This window comes from Amphiura filiformis, chromosome 19 (genome assembly GCF_039555335.1).
Source record: "Amphiura filiformis chromosome 19, Afil_fr2py, whole genome shotgun sequence".
Taxonomy (NCBI): Eukaryota; Metazoa; Echinodermata; class Ophiuroidea; order Amphilepidida; family Amphiuridae; genus Amphiura; species Amphiura filiformis.
The window spans coordinates 16,414,183-16,436,654 of NC_092646.1; the positions used below are offsets into that span (position 1 = coordinate 16,414,183).

At 38.4% G+C, this 22,472-nt stretch overlaps 1 protein-coding gene across 1 annotated transcript; it reads left to right on the forward strand.

Annotated features, from left to right (window-relative positions):
• Positions 1 to 3,687: 3,687 nt before the first annotated feature.
• LOC140140993 (ribosome production factor 2 homolog) lies at positions 3,688 to 18,369 on the forward strand. Its single transcript, XM_072162767.1, has 9 exons — positions 3,688 to 3,803; positions 8,007 to 8,177; positions 8,898 to 8,937; positions 9,311 to 9,392; positions 10,385 to 10,461; positions 12,019 to 12,118; positions 15,043 to 15,145; positions 16,411 to 16,555; positions 18,042 to 18,369. Exons 1-9 carry the CDS (start codon positions 3,790 to 3,792, stop codon positions 18,249 to 18,251), a joined length of 942 nt encoding a protein of 313 aa, XP_072018868.1. The 5' UTR covers positions 3,688 to 3,789; the 3' UTR covers positions 18,252 to 18,369.
• The last annotated feature ends 4,103 nt before the right edge of the window (positions 18,370 to 22,472 follow it).

A 22,472-nucleotide genomic window follows, 5' to 3' on the forward strand; every position in this document is an offset into this window, starting at 1 on the left:
AGATTAGTGTTTTCATTAAATATAAAGTTTGCACTATATTTGTTAAGCCCATTGTGTAATACAGGGTGTGAAAAAAGTTAAATTTTAAATTGTTTAATTTAATGAAAAATTTCACTAAGTGCCATTAATTTGGAAAATATATTCAAAATAGTTTATAAGAATTGCTATAATATCACATAAATATCCAATTCCCATATAGGGTGTTCCAAAAATCAATATACAGTGAATAATTTGTAACAATGGTACATGTACAATAGGCATATACATGCACAATTAGCCTACATCAATAAACTATTTAACAATAGCCAGAGATCAATATGTCATCAGATTAAATCCTTGACTGATAATCTCCTTTGAGAAGATTTATTTTATAGATATTTCAAAGATAAAACAATTTAAAAGATCTATTTATGACAGATGAAATGCATGCAAAATTTAAAGCCCATTATATTGCATGACACACATTCCACTGCATTAATTAAAAGCTTGTTAAATCCTTAATTACTAAATTTATTAAGATTAACTAGCTAATTATAGTTATAGAAAGTTAAATAATAAAATTAACATCATGCAAATGCATTTTTACTCCTACTGAGGCAACAAAGTGTATAAATTTTAAAATGAACACCAACTTCCCATTGGAATTACACAGAGCTCCTCCGCTTCCGGCTCCACCCCTGACTAATTAACTTAATTAAGCTGTTGAAATTAATTAATTGATTTGTTCAACTGTATTTGTTATTATTTCATTTAATTAATAATTTATCTTCAAAATAAGACCAAAACCATTTCTTCATGATGGATTTTAGCAAAAATATAAGAATAAGAAGAGAAAATATTTTGGAAAATGTGACAGCTCCACCTTTTTTGGGTGCCCACCTCAAAAAACATGACCAGATGAAAAAACTGAACTATTAAATCACTTTTTTTAGTTTTTGCCATTTTTGCCGGCAAAAACTGTTTTTGCCAAGCGGTTAAAACCGCGGTTTTTTCCACCTGTGGCAAAAACCTGCGAACCCTGCTGAAATGATATAAAATGGTCATTTGGGAAGGAAATTATAGTTTAGCCTGGGGTTGTGGTTGGATTACAGTAGGCCCACACTGTAAAAACCCTGGTGTTAAAAGTAACACCGGTTGGAGTCAATATAATAGAAGACTGCACCCAGGGGTGTTGTTTTTAACACTTTTGGTGCAACTTATTGTTATACCCTCGAGGTGTCAAAAATGACATAAAAGTGTAAAAATAACACCCAAGAGTGTTAAAAATAACACCCATGGGTTTGGTTCTCTGTTGACTTCACCCGGTGTTACTTCCAAGGGTTCGGTCCATACTCCAACCGGTGTTACTTTCAACACCCGTAGTGTACTTCTAAAATTATAATATATTAGGTAATTACAGGCCCGTACGCAGGATTTTTTTTTTGGGGGGGGTGCTGATTTTGAAAAAGTGGACTTTTTTCCCAAGAGGGGGTGCGATTTTGTAAAAAGTGGACTTTTTCTCCCAAATTTGGTCCTTTTTTGACCAAAAAGCGTAAAAAACTGATTTTTTTTGCTCGCTACGCTCGCAAATTCTTAAATTTTGGGACTTTTTGTATACTTTTGCAAATTTGGGGAGGTGCGGTCGCACCCCCCGCACCCCCCCTGCGTACGGGCCTGGGTAATTAATTAGGGACTGTGTTTTGAAAGGACCCTTTAAAACAGGACCAATAGAAATGACCATCTCCTTTCCACAAGACTGGAAGATTATTGATAGAGGAAAATGGGTTCTATACCGTTTCTGACACTTGTGTGTTGAAAGGAAGTTCTGAATGTTGGAACTGCTATGCCCGCTCTCAGAATTTAGCAAAGACTAAGGCTTCCCAGCAAAAACAAAACGTTTTAAACGGGTCATATTGTGGGCTTTGGTTTTGGTAACGTTAAAAAAATGTTTTTGGATGTTATGAAAACGGTTTATATCCTTTTCATACCCTTTATATAACCTGACATAAACATCTGTCAACCTTGCCTGTGTTCTGGTTTTTATTTTATAGTCCCAAGATAGACAGCAAAAAGTTTCTGTTCCTGAAATTCAAGGGAAAGCTGTGATTTCAATAACATAAATCCAAGATCTTTCCTTAGGGAACAAACAAAGAGTTCGATGAGGGCTTATAAAAGAAAGTTCTGATCCCCTCCCGAAACGAACTTGTGAAATGCTGAAAATTCCAATCCCGGGTCGACCATTGTCGACTGTTGGTCAGTTCAAGTTCCCATTAGCCACGTCTCTATTGTACAGCCTGCGAACTTAGCATTGCGCACTTAGTGATAAAAGCACGAGAGTTTTTACGCATGGCATGGCAATCAAAATCGTCAAAAAACAATCTATGGATGGATGCATGCAGGGTGAAAAAACTGGTTCTTTTGCACCTCATGAAAGTTGAATGAAACAACTACCAAACTACATGACCCGTGGATGTCACAATAGGTCATCAAGGATAAATCAACTATAATAATTAGGCCCTATGCTCCAATCTTTTTGACACGGCCTACTAGCTCCTACTATACAGGCCCATGAGTTCAGTCTCACCAGGCTCGGGGCGGCACGGGCCCCGCCCGGGTCAAAACTCTTGGAAACGGTTAAAAAAAACCCCGGGATGAACAACCGAACTCCTGGTGATTAAGTTTCATTTGGTAGGCCTACTTGGTGGCTTAATCCTCCGAAGCTAATCTGGAAGCTCAGGCCTACTAGGATGAATGTGAAGTGACGTCACTCGGGAGCCGGCAGTGTTGGTGCAGAACTTGTGAAGAGTCACGGTGACAACTTATCCGAACAAAACGGATGATCAGGAAACTGGATTTACCTCCGTGTATGTATCTTCCTGGCTAGGCATGTTCACAAAATTTTCAAGTAGGATATTTCACATTGAAATTATTTTGTTTAAAAAGGTGATTATTTAACTTAAAAATGAGGGGTCAACCATGTCTGTAGGTCAAAAATTAGCAAAGTTATGGGCAAATGTCTGTTTTTAAAAAACTGCACTTTTCTGCGCCCATCATTGACAATGCCTTACACTGACTTGTACAAAAAAGCATGTAATGCATCATTTTTTACCACGATGATCCATTTTACACAAAGGCGATTTTATTTTATGAAATCTAACTCACTGCATGCTGACTTCGGTATCAAGGATAAAGTACCAGCACTTTTTAGACTACGTCGTCAAGTTTCTGGTGTCCAAATTTCAAATTTTTGTATTTCCCTATGGGGATTACACAGTTAAGCCATTGACTGTGAGCTTATGTGGACACAACTTTTTGGATTGAATGTCGCCCTCTAGGCCTATAATAAATCTTGGCTCCCCCCGCCCGTGAGGCAAACGGCCCCCAAAATTGATTTTTTGCGGCAATTTCAGTCGGGGCAAAATTTGTTCATCATTTGCCCCCCTCCCCCCCCCCCCCGAAATTCACTTTGCTCCCCCCAATTCCCCCGAAAAAAATATTACTGGTGCCGCCGCTGCTAGCTATTCATAATACTTCGTACAAAATCCATTGTCCACCCTCCCCTGCAGGGCTCCTTCGTTTATTTTACAACAACGCCCTCGTTTTGTAGTCCTCATATTCTCAACATCATTTGGGATTATTTGTTTTACCATGGTAGAGTATTGGATACGGTTGAGGTTGAGTATCAGCAAGAGCAAAAGGGTCAAAGGTCAATTAAAATCCATGTGAGGTAGTGAAATTTGTAATTTCGGGTCAAAAATCTTGACATTTTGCCGTTGTTTTTGAGCTAGACGGAATTCTAATACATACAATATGCAACGGGTTGTGTAAGTTTTTATATTATTCGATTAAATCTAAAATATATGCGCAATCAATGTCAGTACAGAGATTTTATTGGTAGCGGTACAAGATTTTTGTCTGCCGAATTCAGCACCATGCACCAATTAATGCAATGGCGATCATGCGATGCAACCAATCATGATGTGTTATTTGTGTATATGATTGTGATCTTACATTAGTTTTGTCTTGTCTTGTCTTGGTTGAGTCAGCAGATTCAGAGCTTATTTCGATGAGTCAATTGTATCTTTTGAGCAAGATTTGCGTATTTTGGACAGTCTAAAATTTTGCTGAAGCGTAATTTTAGTTAGCAACATTTTTGATGCAATCGCCTGTCGTGATCGGCTGTGTTTACTTCTGACCTTCCATTGCTTTACACGGTGTCATGCTTCAGCGAATCCGACTAGATTTTGAATGCAAAGGTCTCTAGCCTAGAATGTGAAGCTATCGGTGAGCAAATTCTTGGCTAGAGTTCTCGAGCAACTACAGATCTGAATCAGTAATCGAATCAGATAATGTCATAACATAATGTTAAATAAAGATTACTGAGTTACAGTTACTGGAACTACCCAATTCCCATGAATATTTGAAGATTGTTCCAGTCTGTCACGGTGTGAGGTAGCCCAAAACATCATGGTCCTAGTTGTTCCTTCCTCACCAGAGGCTAGCCTAGGGCCATGAACGTGGTACCATTTCAAATCAACAGTACAGGGGCACCCCTTGCTCGAGAAGTCTAGAATTTGCTCACCGATCACTGCGATAGCTTCACATTCTAGGCTAGAGACCATTGCATTCAAGCGTTACACCGTGTAAAGCAATGGAAGTTCAGAAGTAAACACAGCCGATATCCCCGGGCCGATCACAACAGGCGATATATGTGTGGAATAGGGAGACATGAAGTCCATGTACAAAGACCAGAATTACATTTCAAATGTACACCAAGGTATTCTTCCCTAACTATTTCACTTACCATGTCACTGTTGCCCTAAACATCTTTGAAGTAAGCTTCCTTGGTTGTATTATGTCTCTGGAAATTTATTGGTCCAAATTTGTAGTCAATAATCCTGAAATTATGTGTCCTGCTTGTAAGCTACACCATGCTTCAAATGGTGTTGATCAAATCTGGCCAGGAGGGTGAAAGTGCATATATAGGAACAATGCCAAAAACTACGTCACGCCGGTCACGCTATTGTTCGACTTAAACTACATCATTCGCCATTTTGTAAATATTAACGCATGATCGTTGCTTTGAAGTTTCCACCGGATAGACTGTGGATAGCGCAAGAGCATGCTTTGACCATGCGCAAAAAAATGAATATCATGAAGATGTTTAAGATTGATTCTTAGATGTTTCAAAAATTACCGTCATATTGCATAGATTCATCAAAGAATGGTTTGAAGTACTAACCTTATTTAGTAATTTTAAAAATTCGGAGAATTTTACAAAATCAATGTTTTTACCTGTCGGTATTACAACTTCGTGAAACACATTAGTGATGTGCCTGGGTGACCTAATCTACTAACCTTTAACGCTTTCCTCTATGAACTCTAACCCTCCTGCAATATGGCGCCTATTGTCTAGAGTTAAACTACATCTTTCGGTGTGTTACGTAATACTACGATGCCTATCCCATTATATCGATCCCTGATCTGGCTCTCTTGCCTCTCAAAATGTCTGACAAAACAATCCCTAACTTTTGACCTTTCATAAAGACATGTGTTATTCTACCAATACCCCACAGAACAGAGACTGTGACTATGAGGTTGATATCATGACATCACTAAATATGACACATCAGCAGTTGAAGCATGTGCTGACCATGTGCAGGTGAATGAACATGTGGACTCTCAACCAGTCTCTTGTTCAGCATGAATTGGGCTATTGACTACACATGGCAGGCCTTGTGCATGTGTCTAAGGTCTGAAAGGTTATGATTTTGGGTCATGTTGTGAACATATACAATGGACATGTACAGCTGAATTTGTCATGTGGATATTTAGACTTTTATCAATAAATAAGTACAAATTGGGGATCATATTTTTCAGATATGGAATAAGGACTTTGAGTGCATTTTGAAAGTGGTATGTGTGTGGGAATTTCTATAACTGGTGCAGTTATCACGTTTTGAAATATACACTCTTTGACAGCTCTCTCCGTGCCTGTTTGAATGCCTGGTTATACCATGTACCCATACACTAGGTATGGGTACATGAGACCAGGTATAAACAGGCGATTGCATCAAAAATGTTGCTAAAATTACACTTCTGTAAAATTTTAGACTGTCCAGATTTGGTAAATCTTGCTCAAAAGATGCAGTTGACTCATCGAAATAACTTTCATCCAAATTTCAACATTATCAGAATAAATAACCTCTGGTGCAAAGAATTGTACCGCTCTCCGATCGAAAAACCATAGCAAAGTACTCTAGCATCGAATGTGCAACTATCGTTTGCAAATTTGAAGCTAGAGTTCTCGTGTAAGGCGCTCCAGACACGAGCTCATCCGGTCTAAAAAAGTGTGTTTTCAAGATTTAGATTGGTAGCATATTCATGAGATTCTAATTTCTATTGTATTCATTTCTGTTGTGATTATGGATACACGCATCTACCGTATTTCGTCAAATAGTTGCCCCCCTCAAATAAACGCCCCCACCACTAGCACTTTTTTCAACCAAGATGTTTAAATAATGCCGATATTTCCATGCTATCTTGTGTAGTAAGCTTACCAAGTTCCCCACATGGTCTATAATACCGTCACTTTTTGGCAAAAATCTGGATTGAAACCCGAAAGTGAACCAGAAGTCAGTTCATAGTTCGTCATTTTAGCGTGAGTTTTAAGTTTACCTAATGATTTTAACGGGAATTATCGTTCTAAAATTGACCTTGAATAAACGCACCTCTCTTGGGAAAATGTAACGCCCCCGGAGGCGTTTATTTGACGAAATACGGTATTCAATTCTCTCTCACTTCACTGGACATGGTGAATGATGGCCATCGAGGCCGCGTCACTGAAGTCATGAAAAGATTATGTGTTTTTACAAGGCTATTTCCCCATTGAGACGTCAGCCCAACCAAGAGAATGGCGCTCTAGCTGAAATACAGCAAGATGATTTAAGATGCACTTGAATACATACTGTAGGTATGATGAGAGGCAAACTTTAGTTACCGTAACACATTTGTTAGTCAGCCAAATTGGCCTAGACTGGGGCCCTAATACAATGCACAATGCATATATTTACATAGAAAAAGAAAAGATTGGTCAAGGAACCCTACATAAATATGTTGTCTATACTTCACTTGACCCAAATATATGATTTTTTTTGGTGAATAGACAATCGCACACAGGATTTTAGATGGATTTTGATAGCAGTTCCACATAGAAAATCTGCACTATCATGAGAGTACAATGTATGCTGTTTTGTTTTTTAATTGATGCATTAAATATTGGCTGAATATTTTGATGAAAGTCAATCTTTGACAAGATGTAACTTTGCTACTGAAAGTGCTATGACGAAACGGTTTTCAGTTTTGGCTTTCTTTGCTCAAGGGCTTTAATTTGATATAAAATGATGCAGTTTGATTGATGGCAAATTTGAATTCACCTTTCATACCTACATACTGTTGAAAGAAAATGATAGTCGTAAGTGAGCGTATTGAACTTCAACCATGCGTTTTGAAATCAAAAACTGACAAAAATTCAGAATACATGTATATGTGCAGAACAAAAAAAATGACAGCTGCCCTCATTCGTAAACACTCAGGTTACGGAACCTAGCGCTGTGTAGACTACTGGTGGAGGCAGTCTAAAGCAGATGACGTACCAGGCTCACTGATTTACAGAGGTCAGTATATTGTCATTGGCCTTAGTCGGAGGTCCCTCGGCCCATAGTCTCAAGATTCAAAACTATTAAACAGGTCGGAACAAAATGGCCATGCCTGGCTTTTGAAGAACTAGTGAATTCAATCTACCATCATGGGGATTTCTGCCATGAAGATATCGGGGCGATGACACTGCCTTGGGTACATTGACATCCGCGATGTAAACTGGTTCTATTTTATAAAACCACACAAGCCTGAGAACCTGAGTTCTGGTGGGGACACCTTTTACGCACCGTGTACTTTACTAATCTTGTGAATTAATGTACTTGTGAAAAATAATTTTTTCATACATTTTTTCAATATTTTTATTCTAGGAAACCCAAGACCCAGAGAGGGAAGCGAGCTTTGGCACAAAGGGAACCCAAGCTGGTAGAGGAGGTGAAGACAGCTATGTTCATACGAGGAGGAAACACTAGCGAAATGATCACCAGAATACTCAAGGAATTTAACATGCTAAGAAAACCACATGCAGTTATGTTTCAAAAGTAAGGAGTCAACCTCATTTGGTTTTGTTCAATTGATGTTTGTTTTCTTATTTTGAAATTCACCCTGGGGCTAAATATATTGGGTCCAAAAATGCACGTCTTAAAGCTGCCTTGTTTGTTTTGCAGTGCACATTTAGAGAAATTTGTCAGATTAATTTTCCCCCATTTTTTTATAACAAAAATATTGCTAAAACCTATATCCATTGAAGAGATTGGTCAGGAATTCAAAAATCAGTTTTATAAGTTTTCATAGCTGAAAACTTGTTTTCCATACAGTTACGGCAATTTAATTTCTTGCTTTTCTCAATGGCGAATGCCAGTTGATCATTTGTTGAATGGAATGACATCATCAGATGATGACGCCCTCCAACATTCACCACATGACCCCATAGCAGCAAGGTGGAGAATGTAGAACATATATGGAGAATGTGCCTCCCAGGTTATGTGTGCAATTTATGTAGAATAGCATTCATTCATTCCATTCGGCTGTGAAGCAGGCGACTACAAAGTTTTTCTGTGTGCTATGATTTGAAGCCAAGGTGGTAACTAGTTTCAAATTCTGGTCCCACTACCATCAAACCCAACATTAGTCTGCACTGAAAACCAGTGGATGCTGGTCGCAGGCCACTAACCTCCACAATGTAAGTTGTGACAATTTGGTTAAAATTTTACTTTGTTCTCGATAGTTTCAAATTGTTTGAAATTCCTGTCTTTTTACAGAAAGAATATGCTGAGACCATTTGAAGACCAAACACAACTAGTAAGTATAATAATTCAAAGCAATTATAAAGAGGTCATGGGTGAGAGTTTTCAACTCAGAAAATCTGTGTTGCTTTTGCCAAAGTGATATCAATTTAAACTTGATAAACCTATAAAGAAGGTTCAAATAAGGTATGAAAATATTTTGGAACATATCTGTAAAAATCTTCATTCAAAATTTTTTTCAAGGATTTAGGGTCGGTCGCTGAAGGCAACACACAGTGCTGCTGTTTTTTTGCTTAATATGTCAGAGTGCAGTTCATTCTAAATATATTCTAACATGTACATGTATTCTGAATGGCTATGTGGTGCAAATTAGGAGTGTGTTAATGATTTATAAATCATACATTTTTCTTCTACTTGATTAAATACAGGAATTCTTCTCCAATAAAAATGATGCTTCCCTCTTCCTGTTTGGTTCACATTCAAAGAAGAGACCACACAATCTTGTTATGGGTAAGTAATACTCGTAGGATGCACAGATCAGATCGGGATCTATATGAATTTGCTGATTTCAGTCTGATCGGTTCTGAATCGAGGTCAGAGGAAAATCCCTTTATTTGCCTGTCTAATGAACTGGTTAATATATTTTCATGCAATATCGGTATATACGCTTCAAGACTCATGACAGCAACTAGTTAGCATGTTATATGTTGCCAGAAAAGTTGATTACTTCAAGGTTTCATCAGGTTTTTCTTGTTTTAACTATTTGCCACCGATTTCAGTTGATAAACGCTGATCATAGAGGGCGCCATAATTCATTTATCAAGGCTGGAGTGTACGGCATGTTTCTTTTGGTATCCAATCAGCTGATTTAGACAAAAACTGATTGGTGATCGGCTGATTCATAAGGGTGGATCAGTGCATCCCTGTAAATTCATTCCAATGGGCCTGTGGTAGAACTGATATTAGCGGTTCTCATTTAGGCAGAGTAACAGCTTTAACCCTAACCCAACCAGAGCTCAACAGCTTTAACCCTAACCCAACCAGAGCTCGCTAAAGCTCACCATTAAAACCACTGCTCGTGCATGCATTCCACGTGATGCGATGACGCAATCAGCCTAAGTCATATATACTCCGGGAATCGCTGGCTGGGCCAGCGTAACCTCCATAGGTAGAGGCTAGTGATCTTCTGCGTGGTATGCAAGGGGTCTGAGGTTCTAATCTTGGGGGTACAAAGTGACTTCTTTGTTCATCTTCTCTCCTTTGTTGTTTCTTCTTTGCCTTCCAATAGCAAATAAACCATGGGCATGGTTAGGGTTAGAGAAACCTGAATCATTAGCATGAACAGACTTTCAATAATTTCATGAACTTGGATTTGAAAGGACAATATTATCTCAATGGAGCTGGATTTAATGAACCCTGATGCATGGCAGGACAAATTTGTCTTTTATATCCCCTAAAGATCTTGATTACTAGTTTTCTTGCTTTGTTTATTTCATTTTTAGGGCGGTTATTCAACCACCTCATTCTAGATATGATTGAATTGGGAGTAGATAATTTCAAATCTATGTATGAATTCCAGGTAAGTGATCACATTGGGCTATTCCAGATGAAATCCATACACCCCCTGTGGAAGACATAACCTTAATCTCCTACACAGGGGATGTAGATTTCAAATGGAGTTGCCCATACCTGTAGCTCCATTTGAAATTCACACTTTCTGTGTGGGAGGTTAAGGTCATGTCTTCCATAAGGGGTATATGGATTTTAACTGTTATAGGGGAATGGAAAGAGACAAGAATGATATTGGAAGAGGTTAAATAGCCAAGACATGTGTAATAAATTATATAATTTCTTACTCTACAATAACGCTGTGATTACTATAAGTCTTCACCTATATGGATATATCTAACTTTATCAAAATTAAGATGTACCCAGTGCTAAATATGGTATCAGGGACTCATAATCGGTGGGTATTTTCAAGAAAGTTATAAAAAGTCACATTTATTTCTTATCACAGGCAGTTCTCACAGATTTTTTTTCCTGATGTTGTTCTTTTGCTTTATTTTTTGTCTTTAAGAGCTTTGTTCTAAATGTAGCAGTGCTATAGAAATATTGAAATGTATGTATGTGTTAAATTTACTGTTGGCCTGTCTTTATGCTGCCATGTGAAATATCACCAAAGAGAGCAATGCTGACTTCAACATCATTCATGGCATTACCTATTGTTGATTTGCAAGTCTTGTAAAGTGTCACAAATTTGGACCAGTATACAGTGGCGTCAGCGTCGATTCTGCGCCCCTTCAAGCGCTGAAAGTCAAAAATTAACTAGTGGTAGGCCTTATTTGTCCAAAATTTGTTTATTTTGGTGATACAACCTCCCTGAAATGGGTCCAGCTTTGATTTTTGGCTTTGTTTAGACCATCATATCTTCAATATGGTATATCCTACTAACTTCTAAGTTGCATATTTGGATTCTACACAAAAGTTAGCCCAGAATACAAATTTTCAGGGGTGTGGGATGTATACTTTTTTGAAATTACGCCACCTTGTAAATCAAAGTAGACCTCGCGACACATTATTTTTGTGTGACCCCCCTAAATTTCAAATTGCTGTAGCGCGGAAACGAAAGAGAGTTACGATCTCAAATTTTGAGGTCTTCTCAATAGTGTCAACCAGTACACCAAATAAGGAAAAAAATCCATGAGTATGGGTTAACTTTCATGTTGAGTGGGCATGGTATGACTTGGTACATCATCACATTCATCAGCATATTAGGTATCATTATGCGAGTTAAAAACTTGCATGACTGAGACTGACATTCACATAATCAAAACAGCAATGTTTATGATATCATTGATATGTTTTCAATGTGAAAGTGAAACAATATTTTCCTTTTCCCATGAATCCATGAATCCATAAATCAAACGGTCGCAACATGGTAATATTTTTCGTGTAAGTTGTGCTTTTTAATAGTACTGTGACTCGGGACAAATGTTCGGCTAGCAACATTTCTGTTGAGCTGAGTTACCTCCGTCTGGCTAGTGTCCAAAAATCAGATAGTATCAAATCTTAAACCAGTTTGGAATATACATTGCAAGTTCACCGTTTTTAATCTCTCTTTGTTTTTCTCGAATAGAACAAGAAGTGCACTATGGGAACCAAGCCATGCCTTATATTCACAGGAGAGATGTTTGACACAGAACTAGAGTACAAGAGATTAAAATCACTCTTTATAGGTAGGTAGATAGGTTGGGTGGGTTTTTCTTATAATTCTAAAGGTCCATTTTACTAGCATGTCATGTCTCAAGTTGAAAGTAACGTCATGTTGGATTTTAAAGTGGCAAATTTGAATCGTGTATGCTAACTTAATCCTGCAGGGCGTATACACACTTGTAGAAGGGCGATTTGTCTGTTACGACGCAACTGCGTAAATGCATTGATTCAAATATGCCAGTGCGATATCCAACATGGCATACGAGGGGGTATCAAAAAGTTCTAAGCCTCAACAAGAAGGCTTGTTAGTAGACTCGTGGTTCCAACATATTTTTCAACATAGTCCCCTTGACCTCAATGCACTTTGTCCAACGGTGTTCCAGCATTCTGAAGCCTCATGGAAGAAAGTTTCATTTTGGACCTCCAAGTAGGACTCCACGGCCTGAATGAGATCATTATTGGACTCATAACGGCGTCCACGAATTTCGTATTTAAGTTTTGGAAACAGGTAGAAGTCATATGTGACATGATCAAGAGGAATGAGTCGGATGTCGCTAATATTGTTTTCGAGATATTGGCAAAAACAGTGTTCAAATTCTTTTGTTTTATATTGTTTTCAGCCATTGATAAATTGCTCACAACTTGGTAACCAGATGTCCGATTTTGACGGGGTTTGCATCAAAATGTAGCATTTATAAACTGCCAGAAAATGATGTAAAAAACGTCTAATTGAAAATTGCCGACATGTGACTCATTCCCCTTGATCATGTCACATATGGTGCCAAATCTAGTGAATAAGTTGGGTGGGGCAACAATTCAAAGCCACACTTGGCAGCTCCAGCCACTGCAACTTGCGGTCTATGGACAGGGGCATTGTCCTGCAGCAGAAGGACCCCAGCCAGCAACTTTAACCTGCGTTTTCTTTAATGGCTTCTTTTAGCTGCTGCAGTTCTGACGCATAGTACTCTCCAGTGATGGTTTCACCTCTTTGTAGGTAGTCAACCATAATGACACCCTTGCTATCCCCCAAAAAGAGGCCATGACCTTTCCAGCAAAAGCCACTTGCTTGAACTTCCTTGGAAGTGGAGATCCATGATGCTTCCACTGCTTGCTTTGATTTTTTGATTCTGGTTCAAAGTGATGAACCAATGTTTCATCCTGGGTGACAATTCTGGAGTAAAAATTATCCGGATCAGTCTGAAAACGCGCCAGAAGCTCCTTAGAAACGTCATTCCTGGCAGTTTCTGATCTGGAGTCGGCATTCTTGGCACCCATCTTGCGGACAGCCTGCTCATGCCTAAGGTGTCAGTCAAAACACTTTGCACTGAACCATAACTAATACCTATCTTGTCAGCTATTTGTTGGATAGTCAAGCGTCTCTCCTTCAGCACCATCCGGTGAATGGCGTCCACTTGATCTGATGTTGTTGAAGGTCTTGGGCTTCCGGACCTTGAATCATCTTCCAAACTCTCCCTCCCTCGCTTGAATTCAGCAGCCCATTTCTTAATGGTGGAATAGCTAGGAGAGGTATCACCAAGTGTGCTGACCATGTCTTCATGGATGGCCTTGGGTGTCATGCCCTTTTTATGAAGATATTTAATCACTGCATGAGCTTCTTGTTTATCCATTTTTAGATCTTTGCTGAATCTGAAGACTTTCAAAGGACTTCACTTGAAAATAATAAATGACAGATATATGAATATTGGTGCATAACCTTATAAGTCAACATACTTTTTAATTACAATATAAATTTGGAGATGCTGCTATGCCTTCTAGGTGAGGCATGGAACTTTTTGATACCCCCTCGTAACTCTCAATTTGAGACGAGATACATAATAGTCCAATAACTTTGAAAATTCTTTCAGAATTATGAGTTTCAGATATTTTTGATAACAATTTTGTAATTTGGTCATTTTGGAATAAAGAAGGCTATGAATATTGAGATGATCCCAGGTTACAGTACAGAGTTTCAAATGAATAAACACTGCCTGCCATTTTAGACATGGTCGTAATTAAATGCATACATTGCACATGTGCAGTATCCTCCCTAGGGGCGCATTGTCATGGATGAGTGACAAGAATGCTGGTGTTTGTCACGTTGTGTTCATTTATTTGAAATTCATACTGCAAGTAGCATAAAGCTTATGTGATGCTACCACTCACCCCTTGCTTGAACCTGTGGTAGGATACATTGCTCATTATAACGCTCATGAGTTTGTCTGCAGACTCTTATGCGACCTTCACGGTGGTATACCTCAAATCTGACCTTGTCACTGAAGATAATGTGATTCCAATGTTGGGTCTGCAAACGGCGATGGTCTCTTGCCCACTGCAGGCGTCACTGGCGGTGGTTTTGGCTGAGCAGGAGTTTGCGTATGGGTCGTCTAGCTCTATAACAGTGTTAGTCAAGCAAGGATTGACTAGTGTCCGGGTTACGCACTTATTTATGGCATTTTGCCATTCAGTCTTCAGTGTAGAGGCTGTCTTTGATCGGATATTGCGAGCCAACCGTATAAGCTGGCGGTCTTCTCGTGGGACACCTGGGCCCCAGTTGATATCGTCTCAGCTATCTCTTTTTCAAATTTCAGATAGATTTGTCAATCCGTTTTGGAGATAAGGAAGTCAATACAAGATGATGTTCAGTGTTGTTCACGTTAATCGACAGTGCAAAAGGGACGCTATATTTAAAGCATTTTTCCTGCAGGCATCATTATTGTCTTTTAAAACTCATCGATGCAGAAAATCCCACCAAATGAAAGTCCACATGCATTACTGACCCCAGGTGAAAGCACATTGCCTGGTATGAAATTATATGAGATTTTGCCAATTGAATTCAAATTGAAATAAAATATTCTATATTAAATGTCAAGTGTGTAATTGAATATTATTAAGTTAATCTCAATCTTGATTAACTCAACCTGGTTATTTATTTTCTGGCTGGTTTCAGATTTCTTCCGAGGTCCAGTAGTAAAGAATGTAAGATTAGCTGGCTTGGAACATATACTCAGCTTCAGTGCAGTAAATGGACAAATTCACATTAGGAGTTACAGGTGAGTAGATTCTGAAAAGGGTTTAGATTAATAACACACAGATTGGAATATTCCATACCTGTGCTCTCTTGGCGTATTTGAATTCATCTGACGCCGGTACAGCGTTCAGACCTTGTGACAACGCTCATCTCACGCGCGAAGTTTCTTTTGTTTACGCTCGCGCTATTTGCACTATTTTTGAGTTCGCAAACGCAAACCTGACTTAGCGTCGAACCCCATAGGCAAAATGCCATGTTTCCGCGGTATGGGTCGTCCCTTCATGTAATATTTCGTGTAAGAAAGCCTAAGCTAATCCTAACCCTAACCCTTAGGCCTAAAAAATTGTTTGATTGGCGTAACATAAAAAAGGGTAGGTACTAGGTAGGTAGGGATTTTTTTAAAGCTGTAAATTGCATTTACAGTGACGTCAGTGCTTATTGCATTTGCACCGCAAGCATTCTCTCGGTTGGGGCTGTTCCATCTATTGCACTTACCCACTTCACACACCTGTCAAAGGGGACACCCTCACGAAATCCCTATCGGTTTGTACAGGGCATTGAGTTCAAGCCAATTTACCAATTTTCTCAGCACAGAAAATACCAATTTGATAAGAAATCAAACTTTTCGAATTGATTCATCAAGAGGTATTTATTTTATGGCATTTTTTTTTTTTTCCCCATTGAGTGCAAATCGTAAGCGTCCCCTTCAATGATCGGCAAAAGCAACCAAGGGGAAGAAGTGATCTATTGCAAGTTACGTCATGCCGACCTACAGAATGCTGACAACCTCATGTGTATGCATAGGGATACTGTACACTCTGCAGGATAAGATTTGCGCACACGATTCGATACTGCAAAATATCAGGGTAAATACGCACAAAACATGTCACTACCAATGTTAAGGTAAAACAAAGTAGAGAAGAGATCGATTCACATTTACAAATTGTGTGAAAAAAACACTAGGGTCAAGAATTATTTAGCAGGGTCATTTGGTGAAATCAAACCAAATTTTTTTTTTTAATTTCAAAATCATGTAAAATCAATTTTTTGGCCATAATAGTGATTTTGACTGAAAAATTGAAAATATTTTAGAATGTTTTTAAAATGTTTGTAAAAAATAATCAAGTTTTTACCACATTTTTCAAGCTTTCGGTCCTATTTTAGCCAAAAAAAATGGAAATAAAATAAAAATCCCAACCGACCAGCCCTTCTTGAAAAGTCCATCCAACCGTAAACAAGGTTGATTTTTTCGTCGCCTTACTTCCTTTGTTTCTTTTTGTATTATAGAGGACTATTGAAGAAATCTGGAACCAAGATTCCCCGTGTTGAGTTGGAGGAGATAGGTCCATCACTAGATCTCACCATGAGGAGAACACACTTAGCATCACAAGATCTCTTTAAACGAGCACTAAAAATACCCAAGGCACTCAAAGTAAGTACTTGGTGTGAGGACATGTTATTCAACGTTTTTGTCCAACAGATAGAGGGCTACCTTTGTTCTTGGGTAATGGTCAGATGACGTAGGCCAACCTTGCGACCTTTTGATGTGGCAGCACCACTCTCAATCAGTTTACTATGTAGTGATCCATATTTGTAATTGTTATTCATGCAAAAACTTCAAAAATAGTTACAGTGGGCATTATGAAATAAATCAAGATTTTTGACATACCGTATTTCGTCAAATAGTCGCCCCCCTCAAATAAATGCCCCCACCACTTTTTTCAACCAAGATGTTTCAAAAATGCCGATATTTCCATGCTATCTTGTGTAGTAAGCTTACCAAGTTGCGCACATGGTCGATAATAGTGTCAATAATTGGCGAAAATCTGGATCAGAAACCCGGAAGTGAGCCAGAAGTCAGTGTTTCTAGTTCATAGTTCGTCATTTTAGCGTGTGTTTTTACTTTACCTAATGATTTTAACGGGAATTATCGTTCTAAAATTGACCTTGAATAAACGCCCCCCCCCCCTTGGGAAAATGTAACGCCCCCGGGGGCGTTTATTTGACGAAATACGGTAAGAGGTTTGTCGAAAAAAACATTTCTGTCGGAATGTTTGGGATGGTCAATGAGGACAAGCAAGCATCTGTTTTGGTCACTAATAATGCAATTTCATCCATCAGGTGAGAGGTGAGGCTACTGCTACTTCTCCGTCAAGAATATTTACTCAGCTTGGAACTGGACTGGGTGGGGGTATACTTGTTGCTAATAACCGTGTACCACAAACAAATTTTGCGATTTTCTCAAAAAGTGCTCATTTTTTGCAGGAATCTGGTATGCAAGTTGGATTACTAGCATCATTTCCTCTTTGAAAATGTATGATTTTATATGACCACCCTTTGGATGTGTGGGTATATGAATTCAAATTATGCAGACAGATAGCCCAAAATTGTTGAAATTTGCCAAAAATTTTGTAAAAGCTGCAACAAAATTTGTATTTGACAGAAAAGTTGGCCTTTAGGTATACCGAATATTTCCTTTTATGGGGAAAATTAACAAAATCCACAGTTGAATTGTGGGCGTTTCACCACTACACTAGTGGTTTCATCAGACTGGCAACTCATCACATCTGACTGTTTCCTTTTATGGTAAAAATGAACAAAATCCACAGTTGAATTGTGGGCGTTTCACCACTACACTAGTGGTTTCATCAGACTGGCAACTCATCACATCTGACTGTTTCCTTTTATGGTAAAAATGAACAAAATCCACAGTTGAATTGTGGGCGTTTCACCACTACACTAGTGGTTTCATCAGACTGGCAACTCATCACATCTGACTGTTTCCTTTTATGGTAAAAATTAACAAAATCCATAGTTGAATTTTTCACACAATACTCCGCATCTTGCTTGATGTGGCTTTTCATTGCTGCTTTTAAATGTTGCATTCAACCTTCTATATCTTTCCTCCTCATGTACAGCCCAAGAAGAAGAAGAACATCAGCCACGATGTCTTTGGCACACAACACGGCCGAGTACACATGGAATCCCAGGACTTAGGTCAGCTGCAAACACGCAAGATGAAAGCACTCAAGCGAAAAGGAAAACAAGAAAATGAAGAGAAAGAAAAGGAGAGCCCTAAGAAAGCAAGAACTGATGATGATGATGCGAGTAATGAGGACTCAAGTTGATTGTCTCGGGAAAATGATTTGATTGGAAACCGTTTTTAGTTCAATGCCAAACTGTAATGTGACTTATCTATTTAAAGTTCTTTGTCAAGACCAATGGAAAAACTTATGTTTTTCTGCTGACAGTGATTGGTGTTGTTATTGATCCATCTGCCTGGAGCGGGAATCCTGGCCGGATGTTATTGTTTTACCGGAAGTACTCCTGTCTCCAACGTTGATCGAAACTCAAGTCCAATGTTGGAGCCTGGAGTACTACTGGTAAACCAATAACATCCGGTTGGGATTCCCGCTCCAAGCAGATGGATCAATAACACCAATCGCTTTGAGAAAGCCAAGCCAGAAGGTCCTTCTGGCGAAACTGTCAGCAAAAGAACATAGTTTTTTCATTGGTCTTCAAAGAACTTTGAATAGCAGTTTAATCAACAGACCTGATGAACCTCTTCAGTCATGTAATGTGACTTGTTCAAGCAAAGCAAGTCATTTTGTCACTTCATTTGACTTCAACAAAAACTTGGCTATCAGTCTCACTTGAACCTGTGTGGGAAATTTAAAATTACGGTATTAATTTTTAAACCGACTATCTTAAAGGTGTGGGATCTGATTGCAACATATGCTGTCTTAAAGGTGGGTGGTCCAATCAGTGGCGTAGCATGGGTCATCACATTGGGATGAGGGGACACCGACCATGATAGGGGAGGGGGCGCTGTGTTTGTTGCGGGGCACAAGCCATTTTTCGGCAATTTTTCTATGGGATTTTTTTAATTGCCGCTATGATGCTATGCCACTGGGTCCAATTGCAACACATGATGTTTGTACCTCACATTGAAATCCATCACTCAAATATTAATTGTCGAAATTTGAGTTCAATATGCTCCAGCAGTTTGGATTCTAGAAGCAAAAACTTATGTGTATCACACTTAGAGAATAACGATAGGAATTTTTATTTTGCCTATCCTCTACATCGTGTGATAGATTTACAGGCAGGTCCAATATTTTGAGTAGTGGATGCCGGCGCAGCCGGTATCCACTACGATAAAAAATATTGGACCTGCCTGTCGCTCATCATAGGTAGAGGATAGGCAAAATAAAAATTCCTATCGCTTATTCTCATTCTTAGCCAGTTAAATATTATTTTAATAACTGTGAACAAATTTTTTAAGCAAAAACTAAGTTACCGTCTTAAAAACTCCCCTCATTATAAAATGAACGAAACTTGTTTACAACTTTACGTATTCTGTTGCGCGTATTGCTAGCGCATTCGCGTATTCCGCACTAGTCTACGCATCCAGCGCGATACATACGCGCACCTCTACACGCATGTTCCGCATTATCAAGACGCATGATGACGTGGGGTCGCTCTACAGCCTGATAGACGGCACCAAATCATGCGATTGTCCAATCAGAAATGTGTCTACGAACTAGACCACTCCCACTGACTAAGAATGACCCATAGAGTACTGTCAGTACATGACTTCATATCATCAAACTACCATGTTTATACTACCCCAGATTCCTATGGCTGCCACCCCAGAGGTACGGTGCTGCCCAGCTACAGTCTCTGGTGGTTAGAGTACCTGTATGTGTAGCATAGGGGGAGGGGCTTATAGAAAAATGGAACCAATTGTAGTTTTATTATTTAAAGATGGGTGACCTGATTGACAGCCTCATCACCCCACTTTTTCCTATCAAAATGTAGATTTTAGCATCAGAAGAAAGCTCATATTTTTCTCATAATCCCATTGAAATTTAGGACTCAAATATATTCCATTTAGATGTTATGAATGAAAAAGTGATAGCCTCATCCCCAAATCTGATATACCTCGCGTACCGTTCTATGGGCCATTGTGAAACATGTTTTTGCTTCTAATATAAAAACGGCTAGTGCAATTTACCTAAAAATTCGACAATTGGATTAATTTGGTACAGGCCTCAATGTGAGGTACAAAACACAATATGAAAAAATCTGGCTACCTACCTTTAAGTTGTAAGGATGCTAAAGAACATTGGTTCCACTAATGGAGCAAAATAAAACCCAAAACACACAGGGCCATGTACTGTACATTGATTCGCTTCAAATTTGTCAGTGACGTCAATGCTTATTCGCAGTTGCGCCGCACATGTGCCAACAAACCGCCTTTGTACTTGCTCTGCGCGAATCACTCCTGCGGCCAGCGAGGTACGCACATTCGTCACTACCGAACTTCAGGTGAACTAAATTATAAGAAACCTGTGGTCAACTTGTGAGCAGTTGATGGTGAGGATTACCATAGTTTGCATATGACTTATTTGCAAAACTTTTTTGTATGAGGTATCATGATCAAATTAAAGTATCATTTACATGGATGGTTGACTTGTTTCTTGATTATTTGGAGTGTTTTAACAATTAAAGCCTTAAGGTTGGTCTGAACCCTGGAATTATGGAAACTTTCGGACCTCTCGGAACTGCTAAATTATTAGTCTAAAGAATATAAAAGTATACATTTTTAGAATGGAAATGACTTGATAAATTCATCTGTGAGGTCCAATTTGGGCCAAAATTTTCATTTTTGGAGAAAATCCCAAAAAACAGGTTTTTTGGCCCAAATTTTTTCGTGCAACGTAACAAAAAAATTGTTTTGCCACAAAAATCTTTTTATTATTTTTAAAAACTAGATAAGAATATCTAGGACCCGTATTTTTATTTTTTTGAATTTCCGTCAAATTTTGATTTTGTTATTCTTTATTCAAAATGTTGAAATAATATTAGTAATAACTGACGAGAAGGGTTGCTGTCCATTTTAGGTTGAATAACAAGGTAAAGTGAAAGAAACCCCACTGGTTATTTTGGCCATTTACACAGTTCTATGGGAGGACATATTATCATAATTTTTAAATTATGATATGTCAAAGTTCAGTCAAACTTTGCTCTGTTGACCTACAAAGACAACAGATTTGGCCGATTCCATTTAGGTGCAAGTTGGGACATGTGTAAACATTACAAATATACAAAAAAATCAGGTTTAAAAAAATAAACCAATTTCATATTATAAGATTGTACATTATGGCTTTAAATATTAGTTCACAGCATTGTCTTCACTAGCCACCCATCATTTTGGATCAGGGTTAGGGTATATTTATAGTTGTTGCAGTTTTACATGCATTCAACTTAGCAGGAATTGCAAGAAAAAGAGCAAAGAAGGTCAAAACATCACAAAGAAATCTATGAACCCCTAGTAAAACTGCTGCCAAGACCTGCTTAATGTTTCATTGGTATATTCCAATACTGGAATATTCAAGTGACATATTTTGTTGACATCTTGCATTCTGACGACACATGGGTGTGAGTGACCTCTATTGAAAAAAAGAGAAACTTTGTTCAAAAAAGAGGAAAAGCACTGCAATATGCTCAAAATGGGCAGAAAATGAAAGAAATAGCTAAAATTTTGCCTCAAAGAAATTTCCAAAAAAGAGGAATTAAGCTTAAGAGGAGATTTCACACCCCTGGACAACAGCATCAAAAGGTCAAATTTGGATGGGCAATATTCAAATTGACCAGGCCTTGGCAGAGCTTTACTCAAATTACTCGGGGTTCACATGAGTTCTATTGTGTGTTGTTATGACCTCCTTTTTACTGGTTCACAAGTCAATATTTGACCAATATTGATCATTTTCCCCATTAAATTGTGGAAGATCTGCATCTTTTCATGTGTACGGATATTAAAGGAGCAACCCAACAGATAAATGATGTCTTAGGCCAAAAAAAAAGGTTTGTCTCAAAGCTTGTGCGCCCATTTGTAAAATCCTGAGATTTGGAAAAAAAGAAATGCAGAATTTTTTTTATTTCAAAATTTCTTTTTTTTTTTAGTTTTCCAGAAAAATTTGGCGAAAATCAGATGCCTGTCAATTGACAGTAGCCTGTCAATTAGGACAATACAGTGGAATACCCTATATTGTCCTCTGGTGTTGCATATTGCTTCCCAGTCACTAGCTTAGTAGTAAAATTGCTTTCATGGAGTGTGGACACAGCTTGTTTTGCTCTGAGCTTGTTGTCGTGTTTGCTAACGAGTTCTATTTGAGCTTGCCTTCAGTTTTTGACTTGAATTCGTTTTTACACTACAGCATGTGGTTTTTGCTGTTTGGTTTTGTGTTTTGTTGTCTGTCCCTGAGGAAGAGCAGTTTGTCTGCTCGAGGCGTTTTTTTTTTTTTTTTCGTTGTTGTTGTTGCTTGTGTGCACAGTGGTTTTCA

Excerpts from the sequence above, each read along its gene's own strand:
- LOC140140993 (XM_072162767.1), top strand. Across the intron at positions 8,938-9,310 it reads TTGAAGACCAAACACAACTA|GAATTCTTCTCCAATAAAAA; the intron begins GTAAGTATAATA and ends GATTAAATACAG. Across the intron at positions 15,146-16,410 it reads ATTCACATTAGGAGTTACAG|AGGACTATTGAAGAAATCTG; the intron begins GTGAGTAGATTC and ends TTTGTATTATAG.